Genomic DNA, 19,856 nt, shown 5'->3' with positions numbered 1-19,856 from the left:
ACTCATGCAAATGGACCTAGTTTTATTGACCGCTGTGGACTTAGACTTGGGCGATACCTCGGATTACTGGTTGTATATTTTCTGAACTAGGCACTATCAGAAAGAAAAAACAAAGCTTTTGTTGGTTCCTAAAGAACTGGACAGCAGACTGTCCCTTTAATCCTTAGTGTATATGTCTAGGCAACACAGCAATAAAACTACACACAAAACAATTTGGCAGAGCGCCTCATCAAGCAGACATTTTTTAAAACGGGTTTTTCGTACGTTTTTTTTTTTCTGAAATGTTATTTTTACAGGACATCATCTTGAATAATCACATAACACACAAAATACCTGTGTATAGTCACGGGAGTCACACCCATACCCCACAGCAACGATATCATTCCACACATTTTAATACTTTCATAAAAAGTGAAGATTTTAGCCGCTAATTCCAGGACAATCTCCGGAAGTTTCCCAGTCTGCTATCTGCTGCCTTCTTACATGAAATGGGTTGTCTAGGAAGTGCCGACTGTATTACTATCCCTTGAATAAAGCCATTTCAGTTGGTTTAATCTCACCTTGAAATAAGAACTCACCCTAATTTACTTTTAAGATGTGCTATAGATGTATCTATAAGTGCATTCTCCCCAAATCTCACCCTAAGGGGAATATTTATAATGCTGTGTAAAAAGTGGAGCAAACCATTACCAGTGATGTTTGCCAGGGCAACCAATCAGCAGTGAGATTTCAACAGTTAGCAGCCAATCAGGTGCTTTACTTTGGTTTTCTATAAGCAACATCAGAGACCCTCTACTCCCTGGGGGCTATAGGCAGGCCACTTCCCATTGGTTGTTGATTTTGGTCAGTAATGGGTTTTACTAAGCAGGGGCAGAACTAGAGGTAGGCAGGTGAAGCTGCTACTGGGCCTGACTCTGTTACTAAGTGGTGTGTTTTGAGGTAAAGTCAGACCGTACATCCCCTGCCAACGGATGTGGCGCTGGGAAGTTAAAGGCGACTAGTCACATTTCGCCCATTTCATGCAAATGAACCGTGTTGCCTAGCTACTCGGATGTTTTATAGGGGCTCCTGGAAAGAAAGGGTTTATAGAGACGTTGACACTTTTACAGTTAATGGTCCCCTCCCCACCCCAATAAAACGCTTCAGTTTTGTCAGTGCTACAGATGTTCCGAGTTCCAGCAGTGATGGATCTAGAACCCCGTGATACGAGGAGACTAAGCGACACCCGTGCTCCTCTGCTAACGGGAGCCGAAGCGGGACGACTATCTGCAATATAAATATAGGGGAACAGTGACCCTAAAAGCATCGGTATCCATTTCCCGTAAGAGGCAGAAGATAACAAAGTGGTACCAACAAGCACAAACGTATTTATGTACGTGGTGCCGGATATGCCCACCAGTCATGATGGTTTTTGCACCCTAGAGAATCGCTAACATCTAGTTATATAGGAACACAGTTAATATCCTAAGAATAAACACCAAAAGGTACATCAGGGATTTACAGTGAAGCCAGGGGGGACTTTTCTGAATCTGTGGTTACGCCCAGCACAGCTTGCACTCACGCAGCAAGAACAATACGAGTGCAGGAGCGCCGAGACGCCCCCAGAAGGCAAAGGGGTGCACACAGCTTACATTCAGATAATAGACTCAATAGGCTGACAGCCAGGGTACTCAGAATGGGACTCCTGGGCGTTAAAGGCAGATACAGAGTTAATACACCAAGCTTGCACACGGAAGGAGGCACACAGGTCGCACACAGAAGGCAAAGTCACCAACAGAGCTTACACTACAATACACAGAGCAGAGAGGTATATACACCCAGAGATGTGCCTAAATAGAAGCTGAATTGCAACCATGACACCCTAACAGGAGGACCAATGATAAAGGAACAGTTCAGGGTTAAAAGTGGGTAAATAGAGAGGCACAATAACAACTGGTTCCAGTAGACTTAGCCAAAAATGTCATCTATAAAGGCTGGAGGGGATGTCTAATGTCATAGCAACAACCCGACTTCCTGCTTTGCATCTCTCTAACCTGTTACTCGATGGGACAGAACGGTTCAGTTTCTAAGCACACAGGTCAGGATAAAAAAGCAAACTAAATGAATAGTTCTGTCCCATGGGGCCCCCCATCCAGCCACTGACCAACAGGTAAGAAAGATACAGTTTAGAGAGACATAAAGGAAGAAGTTGGGTTGTGTCTATGATATTATATTAACAACATGTATTTAAAAAGCATCAACCTATCCCGCAGCGCAGTACAATAAGTGGGTTTATACACTGGACATACAGAATTACATACAAAGCAATCAATAATTGATACAAGAGGTAAAGGGGATCCTGCCCAAAAGTGCTTACAATCTATAAGGAATGTTAGACATGCACTTTCACCAGCCTTCTGTATAGATTATAGGATTGGCCACTGCCTCTATTGGAACCAGCCTCTCTATTTGCCCACTATTATTGTTACCATAAACTGTTCCTTTAATGTCCAATACAGCTAAAAATTATACAAAATTAACCATTGTGATCCCAGGGACCTTGTGAGTGGGTGCTCATACCAGTTAAAAAAAACCTGCAATGTTTATAATGCAGCTGTAAAAACCACTGGCGGGGGGGGGGGGGGGGGGGCGAGGATACAAATGCAACAAAGAATCAAAGCAAAACATTGGCCCTGTCCATAAAAGCTTCCTTGTATCATAGGGCAAACTCTAGGGGCAAGGAGCCAATACATTTTGGGAAAAGGCTTCTTTGATTAGATGTATCTGCCCTTGCACGCATGTGAATGGCCGGGGGTAGCAGGAGTAATGGCAAAGGAGGGGGGGGTGGGTAGAAGGTGATACGGGAGAAGGAAGACGGCAGATTTTATCACACAGAATTTCCTACTTCCATAAATATCTCTAAAGCTAAAATACAGCCAACACCGGGGGGTGGGATGGAAAGCAGCAGCCGGCGCTCTGTGTCACACAGCAGGAAATCTAATGGAATCGCTATCTTAATGGGGGTCGATGCTTTATATCCCATGTGACCTCACATTCTGTTTTAGATCCAGTAAATCCGGCCTAGTGATAGATTTAACTACATTGTCATTGTACATCCTGCGCCCCGGCCAATGCTTCCCTTACTGCTGCCTCCTTAGTGAATCGGTGTCATTCCCCAGCCCTGGGGGACTGCAAGGCACAGTGATAGCTCCGAGCCCATCACAGACGTTGTGCTGATCAATCTTAATGACTTGTTTCATGAGTAACATGAGTCCTTTAGTGATCTCAGTTCCTTATAGTGTCACTGTCGTAACCGTAAGTGTCCGTACTGTAGTGATCAATACTGTCTCTGTTGGTATGAGATTCTTGCACCCAGTCCGTGCTGCCATGTTTACTCCTAATGGGATAATCACAGAATGAAACATTTCCTACTTTGGGCACCAGAAACCTTTTATTTTGCCTCGAGAAATCCGCGTTAAGGCCAGCCGGTTTTGCTTTACAGATTGAAGAAAGGAAAGGGTTTGTTGATCAGGTGAATCTTTTCATGAGCGGTGAGGTGGGAGTGACGCGTGAAACACTTGCTGCATACGGAACAGGAGAACGTGTTCTCGCCAGTGTGAATCCTCTGGTGCTCAGTGAGGAGTGTATGGCGCTTAAAGCACTTCCCGCATTCGGAACAAGAGAAGGGCTTCTCCCCCGTGTGAGACTTTTGATGTTCCACGAGGATGGAGTAGAGCTTGAACCATTGGCCGCATTCGGCGCAAGTGAATGGTTTCTCTCCGGCGTGGGCCTTCTGGTGCAGGAACAGCTGAGCACTCTGCCTAAAGCGCTTGCCACATTCAGAACAGCAGAATGGCTTCTTGCCCATGTGGCCCTTTTGATGAGCAAGAAGGTGTGAGTGCTGCGTAAAACATTTGCCGCATTCGGGGCAAGTGAAGGTGTTCTCTCCGGTGTGGATTCTCATGTGCTCACTAAGCAGCGAAATGCGCTTGAAGCACTTCCCGCAGTCGGAACAAGCAAACTCCTTCTCCCCCGAGTGAATCCTCATGTGCAACTCCAGCTGTGGGCTCTGTGCAAAAGATTTCCCGCATTCGGAACAAACAAATGGCTCTTCACCCGTGTGGCACTTACGGTGCTCGGTGAGCCGCGAGAACTTCTTAAAACACTTGCCGCAGTCGGCGCAAGTAAAGGATTTGTCTCCGGTGTGAGTCTTGTGATGCTTGATGAGAAGCGAGCGCCATTTAAAGCACTTCCCGCACTCGGAGCAGGAAAACGGTTTCTCTCCTGTGTGATTTCTCCGATGCAGAAAGAGCTGCGAGCTTTGCCGGAAACATTTCCCACACTCGGAGCAGGAGAACGGTTTCTCCCCTGTGTGGATTCTGTTATGGATGTTCAGTTGTGTGCGACGGGTGAAACCTTTCCCACAAACAGAACAGGTGAACGGTTTCTCCCCTGTGTGGGTTCTTCGGTGCACATTAAGGTCTGCGCGCTGCGTAAAACACTTTCCGCAGTCGGAGCAAGAAAATGGTTTTTCTCCGGTGTGAATTCTCTGATGCCGGACGAGGTTGCTTTTATTGTTGAAGGCTGTGTGGCACACCTCACAGTTGAACATTACACTCAGAGCACCTTTGCTTAGCTGAGACGTGCATGCCGCCATACTGTTGTCGTACTCGCTGCCTTCCGTGCTGTGGGGAGAGGCATCTGCTACCTGCGCGGGGTCGGTAACTGTGATAATTCTGTAGTCGGAAAAATGTTCTTCATCATAGGGCTCCTCTTTAATAGCATTTGGCATGAAATTAGGGGATGAGCTGTTATTGAGGCTGCAGAAAGTATCCGGATTGGGATCTTCCAATACTGGCTCTGAAACAGTAACAATTTTGTAATCGGAAAGTTTCTCTTCTTCACACGAATCCGGCTCCTCTTTAATAGTTTTTAATAGATAATCCTCTGCCGAGCTGTTATTCAGGCTGCACCCCATGATAGGGGGAGATTTATCTGTTCCCTGTATCTGTTCTGTAAGGGGATTCACACTGCAGTCTGAGCGGTTTTCTCCTTTGCACGATCCAGACTCCTCCTTTATTCTGTTTGCTAGTGGGGGCTGTTCCGCTGGAGGGAATTCTGACTTTGGGAGATTTCCAGCTTCACACAAAGTTGCTCCTTTATCCATCCTAGTGTTTGGCTCATTATCGAAACGAGCCATTGCTTTCAGACTGATGCTTACGTCGGCCTTGTCTTCATATTCACAATCTGGAAAAGGCAAGCGTATAAATGAGTGGCACTTGTGAGTCAGTCTGCGTCGGGCAGTCCGGTACATTTTGTGAGGATGTAACAAAACTGTTTTATATAATTGCTAGGATTCTTACACAGTATCAGGGGAGCTTTTATTTCATCATATATCAGATCTAATGGTATTAATATCTGTTTTATCATGGGTACTGTGCTTCTCCCCAATAGCAGTAACCCATAGCAACCAGTCGGCAGGTAGAGTTTTCTGGTCACCTGTTTAAAAGCAAACATCTTTGTTGCTATGGGTTACTGCTCCTGGGCAAATATAGTGCCTTTTATTACATATGGGGGATAATTGTGCTTGTAGTTAAACTACATGAGCGGGGTCCATTTCCAATTAAGATTACTTATTTTTCCCCTTCAAATTATTACTTACCTGCTGAGTAGTGTTGCTGGGGATTCTCTTTTATCACGTCACTGTGAAAGATTGTGTTTCTTTTTATACATCCCCATTCCTAAAAAGGAAAAATAGATGGAAACATCCTCACACCTTATGGCAACCTGGCACACACAATGTTACAGTCATCCCCCAGCCAGAGAAAGGGATTATCATACACTGTTACTAAACAATAAGGGGGGATTGGGGGGCCACACCCACCTCTCCAGTCAGCAGCTGGATGATGTTGGAGATGAGTTCCAGGATCTTCTTGTCATTTTCCTTCTGTATGACGGAGCCAGGGGCATGCAGGGCCCCCAAACCCACAGTTGGGCTCTTCTTCTTAGGGATGACGTAGCCCTATGTATTGAGAGGGAGAGAGAATGATGAGTGTGTAACGCAGCAGAGAGACCCCCTTTGTACAGACAGACAGTCTCTTCTCACTGTGCCACTCACAGTGCCCCCCTCACCTCTCCAGTCAGCAGATAGATAATCTCCAGTGTGAGATTCAGGATTCTCTCGTTTCGCTCCTCATTTTTATCCTTCTTCCCCATCACTGGGTCACTCGCTTCCCCTGACATCACATCAGCTCCTCATAAGGGCGATTGAAGTTCTCTCTGTAATTAAGCAGAAGGACATTTGTATACGATATTCCCCACAAACATGGCACAGAATTAGGCTGTAGTTCAGTTACACCTAAGGGGTTACATTAATGCCTATAAGATAGTATTGAAATGGTCACATGCTATTTAGGAGCAGGAACTGACACTGCTGATTGGCTAGTGTTAGATTTAGGGGCTGGGGTTCTGGTAGGGGATTTATATTATAAAATGAAAGTAACAGAGGCAGCACCATTCCTTCTGTTATAACAAAACAGCACAAAGGCTCAGTAAGTAGAAATACACCGCAGGGCAGTGTCTGGCAGAGTTGTATCTGGACTCCATGACTGGTTTGCGCCATTATAATCCCCCTCCCACCCTGTTGGGGTCAATAAAATGGTGGTCAGTGAGACTGTGTGGGACAGAACAGGGCAGCGGGGGGAGGAACATACCCAGCAGAGCTCAGTTCCCCGGTTAAAGCCTCACAATGAGCCGAAAATCCCCTCCCTCACAGCTGCTGCCAGGGAGACAGCGGGCACAGAACGGAAGCCCGGGACAGAGACAGCGCTCAGCCAGACAAAGCGACAGGAAGAGAACCAAGGTAACCAGGAAGTGAACTCACTTGGTAACGCAGCCACTCGGAAGAGGCGGTCCTAGGAACTTCGGCTGCAACAGGAAGCGATAGGTGAGTCACATGACCTCAGGAGCGCAAAATGCGGAAGTTCTGGCTAGAGAAAAATCAGAACGGATTATGGCTTCATTGTAGGAAGTGCGCAAGTCAGATTCACTCACTGGGGCCAGAATATGCGAACTCACCTGAACTCATAGGGAATGGCCGGGCTGTGCCCTGTACTGTAGGGCTGGGGGGGAATGGCCGGGCTGTGCCCTGTACTGTAGGGCTGGGGGGGGAATGGCCGGGCTGTGCCCTGTACTGTAGGGCTGGGGGGGAATGGCCCGGGCTGTGCCCTGTACTGTAGGGCTGGGGGGGGAATGGCCGGGCTGTGCCCTGTACTGTAGGGCTGGGGGGGAATGGCCGGGCTGTGCCCTGTACTGTAGGGCTGGGGGGGAATGGCCGGGCTGTGCCCTGTACTGTAGGGCTGGGGGGGAATGGCCGGGCTGTGCCATGTACTGTAGGGCTGGGGGGGGGAATGGCCGGGCTGTGCCCTGTACTGTAGGGCTGGGGGGGAATGGCCGGCTGTGCCCTGTACTGTAGGGCTGGGGGGGAATGGCCGGGCTGTGCCCTGTACTGTAGGGCTGGGGGGGGAATGGCCGGGCTGTGCCCTGTACTGTAGGGCTGGGGGGGAATGGCCGGGCTGTGCCCTGTACTGTAGGGCTGGGGGGGAATGGCCGGGCTGTGCCCTGTACTGTAGGGCTGGGGGGGGAATGGCCGGGCTGTGCCCCTGTACTGTAGGGCTGGGGGGGAATGGCCGGGCTGTGCCCTGTACTGTAGGGCTGGGGGGGAATGGCCGGGCTGTGCCCTGTACTGTAGGGCTGGGGGGGAATGGCCGGGCTGTGCCCTGTACTGTAGGGCTGGGGGGGGAATGGCCGGGCTGTGCCATGTACTGTAGGGCTGGGGGGGGGAATGGCCGGGCTGTGCCCTGTACTGTAGGGCTGGGGGGGAATGGCCGGGCTGTGCCCTGTACTGTAGGGCTGGGGGGGGAATGGCCGGGCTGTGCCCTGTACTGTAGGGCTGGGGGGGAATGGCCGGGCTGTGCCCTGTACTGTAGGGCTGGGGGGGAATGGCCGGGCTGTGCCCTGTACTGTAGGGCTGGGGGGGGAATGGCCGGGCTGTGCCCTGTACTGTAGGGCTGGGGGGGAATGGCCGGCTGTGCCCTGTACTGTAGGGCTGGGGGGGAATGGCCGGGCTGTGCCCTGTACTGTAGGGCTGGGGGGGGGAATGGCCGGGCTGTGCCATGTACTGTAGGGCTGGGGGGGGGGAATGGCCGGGCTGTGCCATGTACTGTAGGGCTGGGGGGGAATGGCCGGGCTGTGCCATGTACTGTAGGGCTGGGGGGGAATGGCCGGGCTGTGCCATGTACTGTAGGGCTGGGGGGGAATGGCCGGGCTGTGCCATGTACTGTAGGGCTGGGGGGGAATGGCCGGGCTGTGCCCTGTACTGTAGGGCTGGGGGGGGAATGGCCGGGCTGTGCCCTGTACTGTAGGCTGGGGGGGGAATGGCCGGGCTGTGCCCTGTACTGTAGGGCTGGGGGGGAATGGCCGGGCTGTGCCATGTACTGTAGGGCTGGGGGGGAATGGCCGGGCTGTGCCATGTACTGTAGGGCTGGGGGGGGGGGAATGGCCGGGCTGTGCCCTGTACTGTAGGGCTGGGGGGGGAATGGCCGGGCTGTGCCCTGTACTGTAGGGCTGGGGGGGAATGGCCGGGCTGTGCCATGTACTGTAGGGCTGGGGGGGAATGGCCGGGCTGTGCCATGTACTGTAGGGCTGGGGGGGGGGGGAATGGCCGGGCTGTGCCCTGTACTGTAGGGCTGGGGGGGGAATGGCCGGGCTGTGCCCTGTACTGTAGGGCTGGGGGGGAATGGCCGGGCTGTGCCATGTACTGTAGGGCTGGGGGGGGGGGGGAATGGCCGGGCTGTGCCCTGTACTGTAGGGCTGGGGGGGAATGGCCGGGCTGTGCCATGTACTGTAGGGCTGGGGGGGAATGGCCGGGCTGTGCCATGTACTGTAGGGCTGGGGGGGGAATGGCCGGGCTGTGCCCTGTACTGTAGGGCTGGGGGGGAATGGCCGGGCTGTGCCCTGTACTGTAGGGCTGGGGGGGAATGGCCGGGCTGTGCCATGTACTGTAGGGCTGGGGGGGAATGGCCGGGCTGTGCCCTGTACTGTAGGGCTGGGGGGGGGGAATGGCCGGGCTGTGCCCTGTACTGTAGGGCTGGGGGGGGAATGGCCGGGCTGTGCCTGTACTGTAGGGCTGGGGGGGGAATGGCCGGGCTGTGCCCTGTACTGTAGGGCTGGGGGGGGAATGGCCGGGCTGTGCCCTGTACTGTAGGGCTGGGGGGGGAATGGCCGGGCTGTGCCCTGTACTGTAGGGCTGGGGGGGAATGGCCGGGCTGTGCCCTGTACTGTAGGGCTGGGGGGGGAATGGCCGGGCTGTGCCACTAACGATAACAAATTGGGTGCTGAACAAACCCAAGGCGACTGTCAGACTGGAGTACCTGGGGCTCACCCCCTGCACAGACACAGACAAGCAAGGTTGCCTCAAGGTTAGGTAAAAGTAAGGCAAGGGGATCCAAAACTCTAAATAAAAGATGGGCGTGGGTATCACTGCAGAGCAACTTTACTTTATTACATATTTGACACAAATACAATTCATAGCATTTCGCCATGGGGGAGGTGCAAGGGGTCACACAGGGGCACAGATTGGTGGGCGATCAGGGGGCCAGAAGGCAGCGAGTGGGGCCCAGCAGGACTAATTGTCCCGGTATCCCAGGGTACAGGGTGTTTCTGTACCACATTCTACCCAAGAAGTCATATGTAATATTCACCATGGCAGCTCCTATTACCCTGCCCGCCCCCCCCCCCAGGACTCTGTAGTTTGGGGTTTGCCCAGATATGGCTGTAATTCGCGGGAGGAGGTGTACGCCAGACTCATATACCTCTCCTCCCACTCCCCAAGTGCCGCCCGTCTCTGCCAACCGTTGCACTTCACGATTCTCGTACTCACCTTCAAAGCACTCACTGGTGCCGCACCCCTCTATTTATCCCCCCTAATCCCCAAGTACCCCCCCAGGGGTAACCTTCTCTCTACACACGACCTCCTTCTCTCCTCACTCATCCCCTCCCCTCACTCTCACACCCATCCTCTGGAACGCTCTTCCCCATCCCATTAGGCACTGCCAGACTCTCCAAGGCTTTAAACGGTCTCTTAAAGGAGACATATCCTATAAAAATTAAGAATGTACCAGGGAATTATACTCCTCTAGATATAGAAGGATTGTGCTTAAAGTTGTGTTTCCGGCTGATTTATTGAGAAATTCCCCCTAACCCCACTAGCCCCGCCCATCTGTGCCACTTCCTGCTGGCTGAATTCTCTGGATGAGCTGGGGAGCCGGCGGCCCTCCGTACCCTGCACTGTAGGATAGGAACCAATCAGCAGCTAGGCTGACCTGATAGGGAACTGAAGCCTGTCTGTGCTTGTGTGAGTGCAGGGCTGTGATTGGCTCTCCCCCTCCTACTGTGCTTCTGGCAGGGACCGTTAGGACACGCCCACCCCTCATGTGAAACCCAGACAGGGACCTGAGAGGATCTATAGGGAGCTCCAATAAAGGGGCCATTGTTACAGATAGGGTTAATGTTTAGCCCAAAGGGAAACCAGCACCGGATATTATTCATAATTGCCTACAGGGTTAGGGGTTTCCCATTTATCCAATATGTCTCCTTTAAAACTCACCTTTTCCTTCAAGCCTGTAACCTAAACCCTCAGAAATGCCATTACCCACTGAGCACTAGTGATGACCGAATTTTTTCGGCAGGCAATTTTGGATTTGCAGCGAATTTCCACATTTCGCCATTGGTGTTAAGTGAAACTTTCGTGAAAATTCGCCGCGCAAAATTTTTGTTTGTTGTGCGTCAAAAAAGCACAGGCAACAACAACAAAAAAAATTGTGCAACAAAAAATATTGCGCAACAAATGCGTTTTGTGGATTTTTCGCCGCTCATCACTACTGAGCCCCCCTATTCTTCCCTCAAGCACTCACTAACCACTGGTTTTCACCTCACTCCGCACTTACTGTCACTTTACAGATGAACTCTAACGCCTGCTAGTTACCCTGACTTTATGCCTCAACCCTCCCCTTTTAGAATGTAAGCTCTTGCGAGCAGTGCCCTCCCCCTAGTGTCTCCAATCCTCATCCAATGTAACCGAAAACCATTTTTTTAAATTGTTTATATGTACATGTTAACGGTTATGTATTTTGTACCCCTCTATTAATAATAATTTACTTATAAAGAAGCTGAACCATAGCAACGATATTTCCAATAAATAGTCCAACCCACTGCCCAACCCCCATCACATTCTGATTGGCTGTGCAGCAACCTTTGAGAATTTTGAAAAAGCCCTCCAAAATCTTTTGTCCCATTCCAACATCCCAGTGCAGCAGCTTTGCCCCCACCCCCAGTTACCAATAACTCGCACTGTATATCCAGGGAAGGGCCAGGAATTACTGCATGGAAACCCCATGTACTGTCCCTGCAAAGCTGCTCCCATAACCGGACCTGCCACTAAAGGAGTAATTGGAATGAAAGTGTATATAGTACCGGCACCCTGGGGAGTTTCTGTATATTAGAGCACCTGAGCTTCCCAGATTATTGCTCTCATAATACAAACAGCACACTGGATCCCCTAAGGCAGGGGGCCCCAACCTTTCTTACTCGGGAACCACAGTCAAATGTAAAAAGACTAGGGGAGCAACACAAGCACCATAAAAGTTCATGGAGGAGCCAAATAAGGGCTGTAATTGGCTATTAGGGGCCTCTATGCAGCCTATCAGCTTACAGGGGACTTTATTTGGTAGGAAATCTTGTTTTTATTCAACCAAAACTTGCCCCCCAAGTCAGGAATTCAAAAATAACTACCTGGTTTGGGGGCACTGAGAGCAACATCCAAGGGATTGGGGAGCAACATGTTACCCCCGAGCCACTGGTTGGGGATCACTGCCCTAAGGGATCAGGCAAGTCCCACAGAGCCAGTTACAGACCTTATAGGGAGGGGGTGGGTGGCCCTTAGAAGAGCCTTTGTGTTGCTGGGAGTAGGGCAGGAGATGGGGCAGCAGTTACTTGGCGCTGGTGTACTTGGTGACAGCCTTGGTGCCCTCGGACACGGCGTGCTTGGCCAGCTCCCCAGGCAGCAGCAGGCGGACCGCGGTCTGGATCTCCCGGGAGGTGATGGTGGAGCGCTTGTTGTAATGAGCCAGGCGGGAGGCTTCCCCTGCGATGCGCTCAAACACATCGTTGACAAAGGAGTTCATGATGCTCATGGCCTTGGAGGAGATGCCGGTATCGGGGTGCACCTGCTTCAGCACCTTGTACACGTAAATGGCGTAACTCTCCTTCCTTGTCTTCCTGCGCTTCTTCCCATCTTTCTTCTGGGTCTTGGTCACCGCTTTCTTGGAGCCTTTCTTCGCGGCTGGAGCGGACTTGGCTGGATCAGGCATGATCAACTATCCTTACGCTTTCCGATAAACGAGAAAACTGTTCTCTCCGCCTCCCGGGCTGCTGCTTTTATAGCCCTCCCATGCAAATGAGGCAGCCTGATATTACAGATTCTAACTGGTCAGCTTCGTCACATGGTACGAAATCCATCCTCCTTCAGACTCTGGCAGCAAATGGTTGGCGTTTGCTAAAGCGTCTTTGTAATTGGCTGCAGTATATCCATCTTAAATAAAAAAAAAAAAAAAAAAAGATATGGCGAGTCGGTTTCTGAGTCACCTATTGGTACTCTTTGAACCAGCTATGTGATTGGTTAAATTGAGACTCAGCCAATGAGAGAAGAGAGGCGGGCCACTAACTGTCTATAAAGAGTTGGAAATAGGAGTCATTTGGTACTGTTTCGTTTATCTGAACACAGAGGCTGAGATGTCTGGAAGAGGCAAACAAGGCGGGAAGACTCGGGCTAAGGCCAAGACCCGCTCATCCCGGGCTGGGCTGCAGTTCCCAGTTGGCCGAGTTCACAGGCTCTTGAGAAAGGGCAATTATGCCGAGCGGGTGGGAGCCGGAGCTCCGGTCTATCTGGCCGCAGTGCTCGAATACCTGACCGCTGAGATCCTGGAGTTGGCCGGGAACGCTGCCCGGGATAACAAGAAGACCCGTATCATCCCCAGGCACCTGCAGCTCGCTGTGCGCAATGATGAGGAGCTGAACAAACTGCTCGGAGGAGTCACTATCGCTCAGGGCGGGGTCCTGCCCAACATCCAGTCCGTGCTGCTGCCCAAGAAAACCGAGAGCTCCAAGGCGGCCAAGAGCAAGTGAGCTGCCCGGTCACAGCGCCCCCATCAGGAAACAACACAAAGGCTCTTTTCAGAGCCCCCACACCGGCTAAAGAGGGCTGCATGGCGCACACACAGGTGGGAGGGGATTCCTACTGATCATTATAGTTCCTTACAAGCACGTTAGTACAGACAGAAGGCGGTGGAGGCGTTGTTAAGCTCCCCCAGTGGTATTAGATGGGTCAGTCCGTAGTGCGGATATACGGTATAAACTGGCTGTGGGCCTATAATAACTCATTAGGGAAAGATGTTGGGAAACCTCTATTTCTTTGTAATCCTGTGAAGCCCGGCGCTTATGTTTCAATGCGCAGCTCTGTCAGGGTTCCGGGGAGTCTCCTGTTCTATTTCCCCAGCACTGAGGGTTTTCAAACAGACTTGGGTTTATTATGGATTTGCTGGAGACCGAACTGTACCGGTCAGTGTGGGGCCGGGACTGCGGGAGATTGTGCTGCAGTTGTACCCGTCATTGTACGTGTGGGGCAGATTCTATGTCAGGGGGTACTGGCACTATTAGATGTGGCGGGATTTCCCGGGAGCCAAGGATTACTCGATCCCGGCTTCATGTACCTAACAGCAGAACAAAAACGATATTGAGTTTAGCCCTCACGGTACAAAGCGATACATAAAATCAGTAACAGCTCTGAGACTGACCGAGTGGGGGCTCTGAAAAGAGCCTTTGGGTTTATGAGCGAATCAGCAGTCAGATTCAGCCCCCGAAGCCGTAGAGAGTGCGGCCCTGGCGCTTGAGAGCGTACACCACATCCATGGCGGTAACGGTCTTCCTCTTGGCGTGCTCGGTGTAGGTGACGGCGTCCCGGATGACATTCTCCAGGAAAACCTTGAGGACCCCCCGAGTCTCCTCATAGATGAGGCCAGAGATGCGCTTGACTCCCCCTCTCCGTGCAAGGCGGCGGATGGCGGGCTTGGTGATGCCCTGGATGTTATCCCGTAGCACCTTCCTGTGCCGCTTGGCGCCTCCTTTCCCCAAACCCTTCCCGCCTTTACCGCGTCCGGACATCTTGCTATTAGCTCTGATAGAATCAGTCTGTAACCAAGTCTCTCTGGCCGCTCTTTTATACACAGCTGAGAAGGAGGAGCCAACAGAGTTCGGGCGGGGTTTAATGTACCGCCAAAATCCTTCATCTCCGATTGGCTCCAGACGCATCGATTTTGGTTTCAAATGACCCGCCAAAACAGCCCGCTCTAAGTAACGAACTGAATCCAAATCCATTGCTACAGGATACGGGGAGAGGGGATTGTTTTTATTTTGCGTTGCAGACGTTGCGGCTGAGTGAGACTTTATGTGCAGCCTGAAATGTCCCTTATCTGCTATTTATTCATATCCTGTAGGGTCACAATATTTAGGGATCGTTCTGCTGGAAGTGACTGCATGGGACAAATTAGTAAAGGTAAAGCCTTTAGTAACGCCGCTTTGTAGTAGGGATGTGACCTCGGCAAGTTCCCTGGGATAGGAATTGTGTGAGATCCAAACTGCCACTAGGTGTCGCCCGAGCACCAAGGAATAGTGTAACAATCAGTGCCGGGCATTAGATTAGTGGAGTTTACTGGTTCCGTGGTTTCCTTCCCATTTGGGCTAAGAATTTCCTTTCTTCCAGTTCTGCTGCCAGTTATACGCGGCCCAGTGGGATTTGGCTGGACAGTTTATAAGCAAAAGCCAGCGGTTTTAGGTTTCGAAAACATTTTACACATAGAAGATGGAAATTGACTCTGTATAAAGCGCGTTGCAGTTATATGCGCCCAGTACCGAAATATCACCGCTAATAAATCAAACCGAACCGCTAAACTGTAAATGTATGTTCCTGTGAGGCGGCTGCCAGGGAGAATTCCGGGCTATTTTGGCGGCCAAATGAAACCTAGCGGGTATCAAACCTACAGGCGGGATCTATTTAAATTAGCCAATAACACGGGATATTTTAGGCGGGATTCAAGAAACCGAAGTGGATTTGCGGAACCGACAGGGGCGTGCTTATAATCACCCAATCACAGGGAGGAGGCGCCAATAAAAGCAGGAACCAGCAGCAGTTTGAGTGTGTTACTCAGAGAGGTTTTGTAGTTACAATGGCCCGTACCAAGCAGACCGCCCGTAAATCCACCGGAGGGAAAGCTCCCCGCAAGCAGTTGGCTACCAAGGCAGCCAGGAAAAGCGCCCCAGCCACCGGCGGCGTCAAGAAGCCTCACAGATACCGGCCCGGCACAGTCGCTCTCCGTGAGATCCGCCGCTACCAGAAATCCACCGAGCTGCTCATCCGCAAACTGCCTTTCCAGCGCCTGGTCCGGGAGATCGCTCAGGACTTCAAGACCGACCTGCGCTTCCAGAGCTCAGCCGTCATGGCTCTGCAGGAGGCCAGCGAGGCTTATCTGGTCGGTCTCTTTGAGGACACCAACCTGTGCGCCATCCACGCCAAGAGGGTCACCATCATGCCCAAGGACATCCAGCTGGCCCGCAGGATCCGAGGCGAGAGGGCTTAGATCCAACCCGCAGAACCTTCCTCCCCAACAGCACAAAGGCTCTTTTTAGAGCCACCAAATCCCCAATCAAATGAGCTGAACGTCATTTTATTTTCTGTAAATCCTCCTGTGTATGGGCAACATTTATTCTTTCTTCCCCCCACCACACCCATATTTTCCGGGTGGATCTGTATACATAAATACATATAAATAGGTGAGGAAAAAATGTAAAGAAACAGCGCCGCCAAGTGGCAGGGTGAGCACGGTACAGTAAAGGTTCCTCTATAGAACACTATATGGAGAGACCTTTGCAGCAGATCCTGCAGAACTGTATCACTGTCAGGGGGTTGGTAGTTTTCCCCTTATATATCAATGTAACCCACTACAGTAGGCTATGTAGCGTTGCAATATGATTTCCTAGAGCAACAGCGCCCCAGGTGGTATTTCATGTGAACAGAACATTCCCGGGCAGAATCGGTTATTTAGCCTATTTCTTGTGGGACCAGAGACTCCGGGCTGAGCGCGGTTGCCAGTCAGTTACACAGCAGCTGCGCTTGGAAATGACCTGCACTGTAGGGCGCGGCGCTTGTTGCTCGGCTCATAGGGCCCGTATAGTGCGGTCAGTCAGTAATAAACACAGGTACCTGCTCTTTAGATGGAGGAGGTGGGGGCTCTGAAAAGAGCCTTTGGTGCGATGCGCAGGGGCCCCGGGGCCACATTACTTCTTAGGCGCCGCCTTCTTTGCTTTAGCCGCTTTGGGTTTGGCTGCCTTGGCCTTTGCGGGGCTCTTTGTAGCTTTAGGCTTGGTGGGCTTCTTAGCCGGGCTCTTGGCAGCTTTGGGCTTGGCGGCCTTTTTAGCCGGGCTCTTGGCCACCTTCTTGGGTTTGGCCGCTTTGGGCTTCTTGGGGCTTTTGGCGGCCTTTGCCGGTTTCTTCACCTTCTTGGGGCTCTTTGCTGCTGCCGAGACCTTCTTGGGCTTTTTAGGGGACTTGGGCGCCTTCTTTGCCGCTGGTTTCTTGGCTTTGGGCGCCGCTGGCTTCTTCTTGGCCGCCTTCTCCTTACTCTCCAGCGGCTTCTTGTTCAGCTTGAAGGATCCGGAGGCTCCGCTCCCCTTGACTTGGGTGAGAGTCCCCTTAGTGACCAAGGCCTTGAGAGCCAGCTTGAGGCGGCTGTTGTTCCTCTCCACATCGTAGCCTCCGGCAGCCAGAGCCTTCTTGAGAGCGGCCAGGGACACCCCGCTGCGCTCCTTAGAGGCGGACACGGCTTTCACGATCAGTTCGGCCGCGCTGGGCCCGGCGGGTTTCTTGGCTTTAGCGCCTCCCTTCTTGGGCTGCTTCTTCTTGGCAGCGGCGGGTTCTGCCGGGGGAGGAGCGGGAGCGGTTTCAGCTGCAGTTTCTGTCATTCTAAACGATATCAGTCAAACCCACAGAGATCAATAATTGCGATGTGGGTTCCAGTCCTCTTTATATACATCCCTCCTTTTCCCCGATTGGTTCATTCTCTGGTTAATCTTTCCTTCCTATTGGGTGATTTTCATTTCCCCGCCTATATACTCTCTTCCATTCTAACCTGTAGCGCGAAAGTCTCTGTGTTTCTATAGACAAAAACATTCGTATTTTCTCTCGGCTCTGAGTATAAATGTGCCCCAGTCTGTATGGGATCAGCTGCCCCAGTAAGTGCCCGGGTCTGTGCCACTAATTCCCATTCTATTGGCTGCATATATTGCCCAGAGCAGCTCCTGGGAACTCAGTCCCGCTCCCCGGAAAGGCTCCGCTTCATTTCTCTCCTTCCCATTTGTGGGAATTGTTGGGGATGAATAGAAATCCTTCCCCTCCCGCTGTTCCCCAAAGAAATAAGGGGGCCCCGGGTATAATATGGGCAGGTGAGTGAGAGAGGGGGAGGCTATAAAGGGAGTGTGGGGGGGTCGGAGTCCCAGGCAAGTAGCACAGTACAGGGAGCCATTGCTGGGGGAGTTTGGCTGCAGCACTCAGGGAGGGGTCGGTCCCACTGACCGGATTGGGTTGGGTTATTGGTTCCATTCTAGAGACTGATCACTTGCTGATCCCCCAACATGGGCACAGGGAGAGGGAACATTAGATGCTGCACTGGATCCAGATCTGTATTATTAGTATATGGGGCCAATCCCAGCCCTGCACTGAATCTTATCATAAGGAATATGGGGGGGAGCCAAACTGGGGGGCAGGAAGGGTAGAACCACTGGCTCAGCGCTGGGGTAAATAAAGTGAGAAACCCAGACTGGTACCAAGATGCCCAAAGGGAAATGGTGTCTGTGTTGGGCAGGAGAAGCCCATTCAGCCTCCGACTCACTGACACACAGGGCCCTATAGGGAACATGGGCCCCAGGGGGATACATTGTGCTGCTGGGGGGAGCGGAATTACTGACTAGTGAATTTTGTCACCAGACATGACAAGCAGTTTGCCATGGGGGATTTTTGTTTCATGAAAATGTATGTTTGCCATTGGCGGGTCATTTTGTGAAACAAAATTAAGTTGTTGCGCATCAAATAATGCCGCATGTCCAAAAATATTTTTCTCTGAAAAATACGTTGTTGACACAGCGTTGTGTAAAACCACAAAGGCAGCTGGCAGACCTAGCGGAAATACGCAGCGTTTTTTGCTATTTTGCACTATTAGCACCATGGAAACGGGATTTGCTGAAAAACGCCATGTGCGGCTTGTGCGGCGTTTTTAGGCTGAGAAAAAACGCAGCGGAAAAACGTCATGCCAACATTTGCGAACACCCGATGTTCGCGCGAATTCGTTCGCTGGCGAACAGTTCGCTACATCTCTATCTGCCAGTAACATGCAGGGAAGGGGTTAAATCCTACAAACCAGGCAAATAATTTTTTCTGTTGGCTTCCTGGCAGCACATCCCAGTTACTTCATAGGCAGTGTAAGATATTTTCACAGAATTATAATTAGAGATGTAGCGAACTGTTCGCCGGAGAACTAATTCGCACGGAAATCGGGTGTTCGCATGTTAGCGAACTTTTAGCAAAGTTCACAATTTTAGGTTCGCCTTAGCTGGAGCCAAATTTTGACCTCTCACCCCAGAGCCAGCAGATACATGGCAGCCAATCAGGCAGCTCTCCCTCCTGGACCACCCCCGGACCACTCCCTTCCATATATAAACCGAAGCCCAGCAGCCATTTTACATTCTGCCTGTGTGTGCTTGATGAGTTAGCATAGGGAGAGAGCTGTGCATGGGTTTGAGGGACAGTTTAGGTAGCTTTGCTGACTAGTAATCTACTTTCTACTGCTCTGTATGTAGCTGCTGGGGACAGCTGTCCTGCTGATCTCATCTGCTGTAACCCAATAGTCCTTGTAAGGACTGCTTTTATTTTCTGATTACTGTTACTCTTCTTTTCATTGTGTACTGCAGCTCCGTCTGTGTGTGTTTGCTACTGTAATTTATAGACCCCAGTGCTATTAGTCTAGCTGTGTTGGGGACTGGTGTGCTGCTCCTAGTAGTTCACCCCCAGCACCAACCAGAAATTTAAGTTACTGTTCTTTAATGTGTCCAGTGCTGTTTGCTGTCGCTGAGCGATGTTTTTCCACCAGCAATAATATATTCCGTATCCACTACTGCGGCGTTTTGTCTTTGCGTGGGAACCGGCCATAACCTTTACACGACTTGATTGGCATGTAGACGCCGGACATTTTAAAGCAGTTTATTACACAAGTTTAGGAATGTAGTGTGATTTCTGCCCTTTACAGCACAAAACGCAACGCTGTGTCAACAACGTATTTTTCAGAGACATTTTTGCCCTTGATCCCCCTCCTGCATGCCACTGTCCAGGTCGTGGCACCCTTTAAACAACTTTAAAATCAGTTTTCTGGCCAGAAATGGCTTTTCTAGTTTTTAAAGTTCGCCTTCCCATTGAAGTCTATGGGGTTCGAAAAGTTCGCAAAAGTTCGCACTTTTTGGCAGAAGTTCGCAAACTTTTTTTGTGAGGTTCGCTACATCTCTAATTATAATTCCACAGCACATGAAATGTATACCTGCCATTCACACATACTTGTAAGTTAATTTGGGAAAGGACTGAGCCACCTTTTAAAATATGTTCTTGCCTTTTATAGATACTTGGGGGGTCGGGACACACTGACACCCGGCATATACTCTGGGGC

The 19,856-nt window shown here is 51.1% G+C and overlaps 5 protein-coding genes across 5 annotated transcripts; 2 read left to right on the top strand and 3 right to left on the bottom strand.

The window, feature by feature from the left end:
• znf585a (zinc finger protein 585A) lies at window positions 1-5,995 on the bottom strand. The gene is made up of 3 exons (XM_012962018.3): window positions 5,864-5,995; window positions 5,642-5,720; window positions 1-5,226 (listed from the first exon to the last, which is right to left on the bottom strand). The coding sequence occupies exon 3, from the start codon at window positions 5,177-5,179 to the stop codon at window positions 3,476-3,478; it is 1,704 nt and encodes a 567-aa protein (XP_012817472.1). The 5' UTR covers window positions 5,180-5,226; window positions 5,642-5,720; window positions 5,864-5,995; the 3' UTR covers window positions 1-3,475.
• A 5,964-nt stretch (window positions 5,996-11,959) lies between these two features.
• LOC101731959 (histone H2B 1.1-like) lies at window positions 11,960-12,462 on the bottom strand. Its single transcript, XM_004913809.4, has one exon. It carries the CDS (start codon window positions 12,405-12,407, stop codon window positions 12,027-12,029), a length of 381 nt encoding a protein of 126 aa, XP_004913866.1. The 5' UTR covers window positions 12,408-12,462; the 3' UTR covers window positions 11,960-12,026.
• A 348-nt stretch (window positions 12,463-12,810) lies between these two features.
• LOC101731897 (histone H2A type 1) lies at window positions 12,811-13,281 on the top strand. Its single transcript, XM_004913808.4, has one exon. It carries the CDS (start codon window positions 12,829-12,831, stop codon window positions 13,219-13,221), a length of 393 nt encoding a protein of 130 aa, XP_004913865.2. The 5' UTR covers window positions 12,811-12,828; the 3' UTR covers window positions 13,222-13,281.
• Window positions 13,282-15,277: 1,996 nt separating this feature from the next.
• Window positions 15,278-15,787, top strand: LOC108648869 (histone H3). Its single transcript, XM_018097427.2, has one exon. The coding sequence runs from the start codon at window positions 15,318-15,320 to the stop codon at window positions 15,726-15,728; it is 411 nt and encodes a 136-aa protein (XP_017952916.1). The 5' UTR covers window positions 15,278-15,317; the 3' UTR covers window positions 15,729-15,787.
• A 587-nt stretch (window positions 15,788-16,374) lies between these two features.
• Window positions 16,375-17,131, bottom strand: LOC101731839 (histone H1B-like). The gene has a single exon (XM_031893077.1). The coding sequence runs from the start codon at window positions 17,107-17,109 to the stop codon at window positions 16,426-16,428; it is 684 nt and encodes a 227-aa protein (XP_031748937.1). The 5' UTR covers window positions 17,110-17,131; the 3' UTR covers window positions 16,375-16,425.
• Window positions 17,132-19,856: the final 2,725 nt, after the last annotated feature.

Source organism: Xenopus tropicalis, chromosome 9 (assembly GCF_000004195.4).
Source record: "Xenopus tropicalis strain Nigerian chromosome 9, UCB_Xtro_10.0, whole genome shotgun sequence".
Lineage (NCBI taxonomy): Eukaryota > Metazoa > Chordata > Amphibia > Anura > Pipidae > Xenopus > Xenopus tropicalis.
This window is presented reverse-complemented; position numbering and strand designations above follow the sequence as displayed.